At 41.8% G+C, this 9,904-nt stretch overlaps 1 protein-coding gene across 1 annotated transcript in view; it reads right to left on the bottom strand.

Moving 5' to 3' along the window:
- Positions 1–5,463: 5,463 nt before the first annotated feature.
- Positions 5,464–9,904, bottom strand: part of LOC103309040 — a 4,584-nt gene continuing 143 nt past the window's right edge. The window contains exon 2 of the mRNA XM_029492538.1: positions 5,464–9,863. Coding sequence (XP_029348398.1) covers positions 5,464–9,863 — 4,400 coding nt within the window. The remainder of the gene's footprint in view (positions 9,864–9,904) is intronic.

Raw genomic sequence — 9,904 nt, 5'->3', positions numbered from 1 at the left:
GCGATGCGGCCGGTCTCGTGTTCTGTGACAAACCGGCGGGCACCCGCCAGTCTAGCGCCAGCCGGGTAAGTCATATAATAGGCTATTCTGCAAATACGATACAAAAAATGTGTATCTATTGTATGCAACAGAATAAAACATTTGGGAAAATAATAGTAGATAAATAATATTTTGTTGTTTATAATACGCACAGTACAGTTGTGCACATGTCGACCGCCTGCGGTAGCTGAGAACTGTAGTTTTTATACGGTAATCGATATTGTGAAATGTCGAAACGAAAGGAAAATAATTAAAACCAGTTTTTAGATAAATTGATTTTGTTTTCTGATGTGACTTAAAAAAAAACCAGGGCTTAGAAACCGGTATAAACCGTTAAAAATCAAAATCGAAAACAAAATCAAAACTGAAATCGGGAAAAATTGGATACTGGTATTATGATTTAAACAGAAACCGAAATTTAATTTAAAAACTATGTTTGGTGGAAATATTTACTTAACACAAAAGGCGATTTAAATAAATTAATAAACCAAGAATGAACGGAAATAGTCCAATCGTCCAGGCCTTGAAACTGATTTTAGAAAACGGTTTTTTCTGATTATTAAAAATAAAAATATCACATCGTTGAAAAACTTTAAAATTTAATAGGTTCAAGCAAGCAAGCATACCAGAGCATCTTAATGCTTTATCCCATCCTGAACAAAAATTCAACTATACAAAAAAAATGCTCTATCCTAATTTTCAAACAAATTATACGCCCAGTTCTAACCTAAGCTTGCCCGATATAGGGTAATTGTAGTTCCTTGCACATCAAAAAAATGCAAATTTTCCAAAACAAAGTCCTCAGAATAATTGCAAATACCCCATGGTTTGTCACAAATGCAAATATCCGTAAAGACTTTCAAATCCGAGAAATCAAAGATCATATAAAAACATTAGCAAAAAATTTCCACTGCTCCCTTCCAAACTCATCAGGTGCGATTCACTATAACCTTCTCACTCACCCAACTCATCGTCGATTAAAACGAGGTCGTCCCCACGACTTCCTACACTAAGCCACTTCTCATTTTCCAAATATTCACTCTACACATTCGCTTCTTTCAGATAACTCTACGACCTCTCTGTTACCACAGAATAGAATAATCAGAATGGACAGTATGTACAGATAACAAATTATACAGTAAGATAGGGCCAAACAAAAAATCAGCCGCCATTTTAATTGAGGTAGTTTTTATCAATTTTAAGTAGCAATTAGACTGATTAGTGATTTGTAAACTGTAATGTTTTTTGGAATATGTTTCTTATCTTGAACTAAATCTGATAAAACCACCTCAAATAAAATGGCGAATGATTTTGTGTTATCAGCCTGCCACCCAAAAGTGTCCACCCCCTGCTGTTACTTATAGTTATTAAATTATTGTAAATATGTAAATATTAGAATATTATTGTAATCACGTTGTTACTTCTGTGTATCTTAAACTTGTTAATTATCCTTAATACTTAAAAATATTTTAATTACCATGTTAATACCTGTTAAAACTAATAAGTATATTGTCAAATATCACTAGATATAGATAGCCTTACTTAGGCTACATTGCACATACCTATAATAGAGGTACCATGTAAAAATATGTAATTATATATAGTTAGAATACAATGCCAATAGAATAAAAAGACATTCGATAGTGTTTGAAAGGACATCTATTTGGATGGTTCTTTGAAGTATTGTGTTCTGATCATAGTATAACATTCATATACTTAACAAACATCCTAAAACTACATCCACGATTATTAAAAATCGAATACGTGTTCTCATAAATAAGTTGTGAGGTATTATATATATCAAATAAGAAAACAAATACTTACAAATAAACATTGATGTGTTGAATAAAGCAATCAATTACTCCTAACAAAGACAATATAAATGATAGGACAATATTATAATATCTCAATACAAATGCCAAAAATATCAAACGTGAAATAGTAGAAGTGAGTCATACGTTGTAATAATAACGCTCATCGAACCACGAACGATAGAAGAACAACTCCGAATACATCGAGATCAACAAGCACAACGTTATAGCAGTTGAGGTAAGTGATACTATACTTATTAGTACTTAAGTCAAGGTAAATTTACATACCCGTCATAAATACTATAAAACTTTGTTGCGGAATAAAATCATTTAAACGTATACCCCAACTAATTATATTCTCGTTCTAATATTCTAATATTATATTATCAAACTGGTCAAAAATACTTCTCGTATTAAATTATTTGACAACACGTGTAGATACATTTCCGTTTTCTTGTTGTTTCGTATCAATTTTTTTTTTTTCAGTTGACTATTGTTTGGGACAAAAATTAAAGAAATACATAATAAGTTATTCAAACTCAACTATATTATTATTAACGAACCTTTATAAGTATGAATTTCTTAAATTATGTATATTCTGGGTTTAAAACCGAAAACAATTTTTAATACTCCAATTTCAGTTACGGTTATCAATATTTATTTTATGGGGACGTTAATTTTTAAAATGTCGACTGTCTTCCTACTTTAATTTGGTTTAAAAAAATGTAATGTTTTAGTACAAAAAACGATAAACTTAAATAATTTTAAGTTAATACATCTGTTTTGTGCACCCGTCTTACAGGAGATGGTGACAGGATGGAATGATGGTAGAAGCAGCAAAAGAAATTGGTTCTCACAGTCCAGGGGTCCTTCCACAATTAGATATTTGGCTGTTTCGTAGTGCTAACCCTGATCTATGACTCAGGGTTTGCAGATGTGCCTTTGGTCGATGCGGGGTATCGTTATAATAATTTAGTATACCCACGGCCGTCTTGTCAAAGTGACAAGAAATAATTCGCAGAAACTACTATGCTTGGAGGAGTTCTAACAGATATCTTACCGGCTCGGGTTTTGTCATCTGGCCGTTGGCAGATGCCGAGGCTGTTGCCAACAATTATAATATTGCTCTCCCAGGGTCTGTGTGCAATGCTGACATCATCTCACTACCTATGTGTTACCAAAGTATATTAAATAATGCGTATTATAGCTTTGTGTAGGGGTGGAGTAGAGGGGTCCGTACGTGCCACATTTGTGGGCTCATGGACCCAAAGGACGTGCCTATCGCTCTGGACCCCATAAATACGAATCTACCTGCAGTTATCTTATCAAAATATGTCAGTATGGTACATTGCACAGACCTATAATAGAGGTACTATGTAAAACTATATAATAATATATCACAACTGGGTGACGGATCGTTAGCCATTATAGATTAGGAATTATGTCACTAATTATATGACTGCATTAAATATTATTATATTAATATTATTATATTTTTTTTACATTATATTTATTAGAAATTCAATTGTCCGACAACTATTATCATTATATTGCTCTGCGGTTATTCTGCAATTGTCAAAATCTAATTTTTATCGATCAGGTTAAATGCAATTCATTTTCAAAATGTAAGCTATAGTGCTCGACGTACGTCCGAACTCTTAATATATGCGGGTGTTGTTCAAAAATGTAAAAACTATACACAGTTACTATACAAAACGATATAAAATGTACAGAATTGAATACTTATCGTTGTTATGCGCGTATTACACCTATCCAAACAACCGCTCACCAAAGCGTATGTACTATAACGTTTTAGTTTATTATTCAAATAGGTACGGGTTTTCGGGTTTTGTTTCTACTGTGCATAATATGGACATGGTATAAAGATTTAAAAACTTATAAAACTATATTTTTTAACGATTTAAATTGTTTTAAAAATTTGAGGTATAATGATATCGATTGAATTTTACTCGTGGGGATATCTTGTTTGCAATCTCGTTCAAAATAGAAAACTTTTTTTTTCATTTCAATCCTATTCTTTTCTCGAATGCTCGCAGGTCTCAAAACAAATCTTTTTTAACTTGAGATATCGCTAACCAAAAGTCTCAAAAATCATTTTTTTTTCATCTGATAATGTTCGCCGATGGGGCTCTTAATGAACAGTTAGCCCCAATGACTCGTACTTACAAGTAGGACATTAATACTATGAGTAAAAAATAACTCCAATTCGATAGTATAATAATGGTAATATAATAATATTGAATAATTCAACGATAGGGGGTGGACGTCTCCACAGTTAAATTAATAATAATAAACGTTAGCAAACACAGCGTTTGCGTACGTGTTATAAAACAATAATAACAATAAATTATAAGAAGGCCGTGACTAGGTCACGGGGACACCTAAATGTACAATAATAATCAACAAATAATACGACCGTGATATGACGTGCGAAGATCTGACGAATTATTGATAGCAGGTCCGGTGATACTTGTTCGACGACGACAACAACGTAGTGGTGTGGCATATATTCTGTCCCACGCGACACAACGTCAAAACCCGGTGCACTACACCTACTTACGCACACAGCAAGCGCTATATAGGCCGCAACGTATTTCGACGATAATATTATACCGGCTTATATGACATTAAGAAATACCGCAGTTGTGACCGTATACAACGGTAAAAGAAAACACCGACGACGGCTGGTGCGCGAGGGCGTCGCGTACTATCGTTCCTGTATCACCGACGTCGTACCGGTCGCTTTCGAATGTGAGCAAAACCACGTGACGATCCAAACAACGGACGCACTATAGCGCACGGTGCACTGTACTAACGTCAGTCTAGACGACTGCCAAATCGGACTTAAATCCTGGACTAACGAATAGCGCACAAAATAACGACGCACGGACTCGATATGCCGTGGTAACGTCAACCGCACGCGAGAACAACCAAAACACACGGCAGGGCGGCTACGAACTTGCCGGACGTGCGGCGAGAAACGACGACGAACGGGAACACGGACGCAGGCCACACGACGGACGGCATCGACCGGACGCTAGACGCAAGTACGGACGCCGTCGGCGTCCGTCGGATGACAACGCCTGTAACATGACGCGTATCTATCAACCGCTGATGTCGGCTGAAGCGCGGAGTAGGTACATGATTAGGACGGCCCGATATACGAGTCGCGAACATGCTCCCCCTTGGGATACGGAGACGTATGACAACTTCGGTGGGTCGACGATGAATGTTGAGTGTGCAATGTGCATACAATACAAAAAAAAAAACAAATATACATATATATATCAAAATAATAATAGATACAAAATGTGGCGGTGGAGGTGCGAACAGTATACATGGTAATGACCGGGGAACATACAATACAGCTAACGAATAAAAAATAAAAATAAAAAATAAAAATGGCACCCCTTTATGTTTTGGGTCAAACGCTAGTACCTCCCCGCCAAATTACGAGCCATTGGAACTCCTGTGTAGAGCCCCATCAAAGTTTAGAGCGTGGCATGTATTTTACCATAAATATTGAAATATATAGTTTAAAAACTAAAATAACTGTTATAACTACATGGGTCAGGAACTGAGGATGGGAGATTTACGCAGTAAACAACTTTACCACCTTTGCGACTGGACGTGTTAAGATACCTGTCGGCGTCCGGAGGCGCACTACGCGCACGACACCGTCGGCACCCGGCACGGTTTCTAGTATACGGGCCATACGCCAGGTTAACGGTGGTGACTGCGGATCCTTAACAATGACTATATCGTCAACCACCAAATTGGGAGCATCAGCCGTCCATCGTCCTCTCGTCTGCAAGGTTTGCAGATACTCGTCCCTCCAGCGGCGCCAAAAAGCTTGGGCGCACTGATTAATTAGCTTCCAGCGGTTACTCAGTGAGTGCTGAGAAGGCGAAATGGGTTCTTCAGGTACTGCGAGTAACGGTTGACCTATGAGGAAATGTCCCGGCGATAAATAGTCTACTTCGTTTGGATCAGTAGAACCGGGGACAAGCGGCCGAGAATTCAATATGGCCTCCACACGGCACAATATGGTATTGAATTCTTCCAGCGTAAACGTATGCTCCCCCATGATACGGACGAGAAGGGACTTTGCCGACTTGACTGCCGCTTCCCACAGGCCGCCGAAATGCGGTGCGCCAGGGGGGTTGAAGTGCCAAACAGATTGTATGGTGGCAGACAATCGACCTTGGTTGTCAGGATGATTAACCAATTCCTTTAGTTGAGCTGCAGCTCCGACGAAGTTAGTTCCACAGTCCGAGTAAATGTCGACGGGAAGACCGCGACGAGCTACAAAACGATTTAACGCAGCAATAAAGGCATCGGTGGACAGGTCAGATACGACCTCGAGGTGTACCGCCTTGACTACAAAGCATACGAAAACCGCCACATATACTTTGTATTGACGAGCCTTCCGGAGGCGATGCTCCTTCATCAGCAATGGTCCCGCATAATCAATCCCTACACGGGAGAAAGGGCGACATTCGGTTACGCGGGATCGTGGCAAATCGGCCATGATCGGTTGAGGATTAGTGGCTGACAATCTCACGCAACGGGTACAGTGACTGATGACAGTACGGATCAGAGTGCCCAGTGACATAATCCAATATTGACGTCCCAGAAGAGCCGTCATGACTCGGGGGCCACTGTGGCCGGTAAGGTCATGCCAATGACGTACTAAAAGAATTGATAAATGAGACGACTTCGCCAATAGGACTGGATGTCGTTGTTCAATCGATAACTCAGCGTTGGAGAGACGACCACCGACACGGATTATACCATTATCGTCAAGGAAAGGTCGGAGTCGGGCCACATTCCGAGTCGATATTGGTTTCGAACAACTCAATTCGTGGTGAAGTTTTCCGAAAAAGGACTGTTGGGAGAATCGGACTACTGACCATAACGCCAAATCGAGCTCACCGCGCGTGAGATAGCACTCAAAGACTTGTGGGCGGTGACAACAGAGGGAAATAAAACGTCGGACATGGGCGACAACCCGAATCATGTGCACGTACGACGAGAACCGGGAGTACCATTCCGGTTCAGTCTCGGCTAGTAGGACCACGGGGTTCTCCATCTTGGCTTCGGGGAGCTGATCTGACTCGATGAAAGGAACACGGACAACCCATTCAGCCGTTGGTGACCTGAGAAAAGTGGGACCGTTCCAATACAATACATTGTCCACTAATTCGGAAGGTGACAATCCTCTTGACGCACAATCAGCTGGATTGTTTTCTGAAGTTATGTGGTGCCACTGACAATCCGGCAATAGCGATTGCACTTGATGGATCCTATTGGACACGAAGATCTTGAATATCACATGGCGTACGGCTAACCAATTGAGTACGATTGTGGAGTCAGACCAAGCGTGAGTTTCGATGACTTCCACCTCCGCATTTAATGTACTCTTGATGCGAGACATCCACTTCGCTAGCAGAACTGCGCCGCATAACTCTAACCGTGGAATCGTTGACGCAGCCATCGGGGCTAGTTTGGTTTTAGAACCCAATAGGGACACGAAGGGGGTACCAGACGAATTCTCAGATCGGATATAAACAACAGCCGCGTATCCACGCTCAGACGCATCGCAGAAACCACATAGTATAACACGAATGCCCGAGCGCGTGTTAACAAAACGTGGAATACAAACTCTTTGTAATTCTGGCAATTCGGACACAAATTGGTGCCAAACTTCATTGATGGACATTGGTAATTGTTCGTCCCAGGAAACGTTAGCCTTCCACACCAGTTTCATTAAATGTTTCGCAAAGAAAACAACAGGTGATAAAAGGCCTAACGGGTCAAATATTCGGGCTATCAACGATAACATTCCTCTTTTTGTAGCCACCATCTTTTCGTTCTGAAATCCGTAACCAAACGAATCGTCGCGTGGACTCCAACGGAGACCCAATACTTTTACACCGTCGCCTTCATCAAATGGCAATTCGCCGCTGACTTTGTCCTCCGGAGGCACGTTGTTCAGAACAGATTGAGTATTGCTAGACCACTTCTTAAGTTCCAATCCAGCTCGCCCGAGGACGGTGATCAGCGCAGACTGCAATTCTACCGCAGCTTCCTCGGAATCGGCACCAACGCATATGTCGTCTACATACGTGTGAAACAATAGTGCTTTGCGGACGGAAGGAAAATCAGCACAGTCGGAATCAGCAATTTGTTGTAATACACGAATGGCGAGGTACGGTGCACAATTTACACCATATGTGACCGTATTAAGTTGGTATTCTTGCAGCTGATCGTGTGGCGACTCACGCCAAAGAATGTGTTGGTATTTACGTTGTTCCGGGGCAATCAAAATTTGTCGGTACATTTTGCAAATGTCTGTTGTGAAAACATACCTCAACAAACGGAACAGAAGCAACACGTCCACGACGTCACGTTGCAACTTTGGACCAGATAATAGACAATTGTTTAATGACGTGCCACTAAAAGCTCGGGCAGACGCATCAAATACAACACGAATTTTCGGATCCGTTTCTGACGGTCGGTACACAGCATGGTGCGGTATAAAGTACGCTCCAGGACTAGAAGCGAGCGACATGTGCCCTAATGAGCTGTACTCTGACATGAATTGAGTGTATAGTCCACGGAGTCTGTGGTCAGCGGACAGCTTCCTCTCCAAATACTCAAACCGCTTGAGCGCAACCGTACGGGAACCGCGGAAAACGTCGTCATCCGGGGGTTGGCGAAAGGGGAGAGGAACTGTAAAACGGCCGGAACTGGAACGAATGCACCCCGAACGAAACATTGATTCACATTGACCTTCCTCGGTGAATACTTCGGGTGCTACCTCAGGCTCTTCTACCCTCCAAAACTTGTCGAGTAATGATTCGACAGAAATGCAATTCAACATCGATGTGGGGCATGAGTGTGGTGATTTCGAAGTAGCATATGGAACAGGTCCGATGATGATCCACCCGAAGACGGAACCAAACGCGACTGGCCAAGCCTCACCAACAGACACACGTTTGCCATCCAAGACCTGGGCAAATATGTCTGCACCCAACAACAGGTCAATGTCACCAGGAATTGTAAATGAAGGGTCAGCTAACGCTAAATGTCGGTACTTTTCAGCTACAGCGCGAGACAACGGTTGTCGCGGCATACTTGCTGTGATCGTCGAGAACACCCATGCCTTAACAGGGAACACCGGTTCCTCAGCATACCGAGGCTGCACGTTACATTCTACAATACCAAGAGTATTAGGAACCGACGCACCAGACAACCCAGTCACCGGCGCCGTCCAACACGATACACGTAACCCAAGACGAGTCGTGCATGATGACGTGATAGCACTCATTTGAGACGCAGAGTCAATTAAAGCACGAACAGTATGTAGGGTACCTCCATGGTCACGAACCTGAACGAGTGCTGTACCCAGCAATACAGAATGAGACTCAAGCTGTCCAACACAAGAAGTCGACGCGGACGCTGTCTGATCAGCAACAGGGACGGTATCTTCCTTCTTGGCGATTGCGGTGACTGCATCTGTATGGACCAATGTGTGGTGTTTGCGTGAGCACTGAGAACATACTATTGATGATTTACACTTAGGGGTCCAATGACCCTCCGCCAGGCATCGAAAGCATAACTTGCGCTCTCGGGCCCATTTCGACCGGGCGTCTTTGGACCACCCTTTAAATTTGTTACACAACGGTAACGCATGTTTGCCCTTACCACAACACATGCATTGGGGCTTTGATGACGGCGGTGGTGCTGCATTAACAAAAGATGACTGCGGAGTTTTTTCTGTTTTTCGGAGACTACCCTTTTCTTGGCGCGGTTGGCCTGAAGAACGTGACGACGATTGGACTGGTTTTGAAACTTGAAGATCCTGAACTCGTTCAAGGATAGACACACGCGACTTGACAAATGCGAAAAGTTCATGAACAGTAGGGAAATCAGACGTCACCTGCGCTTCGAACAGCGTCCTGCATGAAGTTGGCAGGCAGCGCGAGGCTAACGAAAACAATATGAAGTCACCATAGGTTTGGTATGGC

This window comes from Acyrthosiphon pisum, unplaced genomic scaffold (genome assembly GCF_005508785.2).
Source record: "Acyrthosiphon pisum isolate AL4f unplaced genomic scaffold, pea_aphid_22Mar2018_4r6ur Scaffold_21674;HRSCAF=24568, whole genome shotgun sequence".
Taxonomy (NCBI): domain Eukaryota; kingdom Metazoa; phylum Arthropoda; class Insecta; order Hemiptera; family Aphididae; genus Acyrthosiphon; species Acyrthosiphon pisum.
The sequence above is the reverse complement of the archived record's forward strand: the minus strand, read 5'-3'. Positions and strand labels throughout refer to the sequence as shown.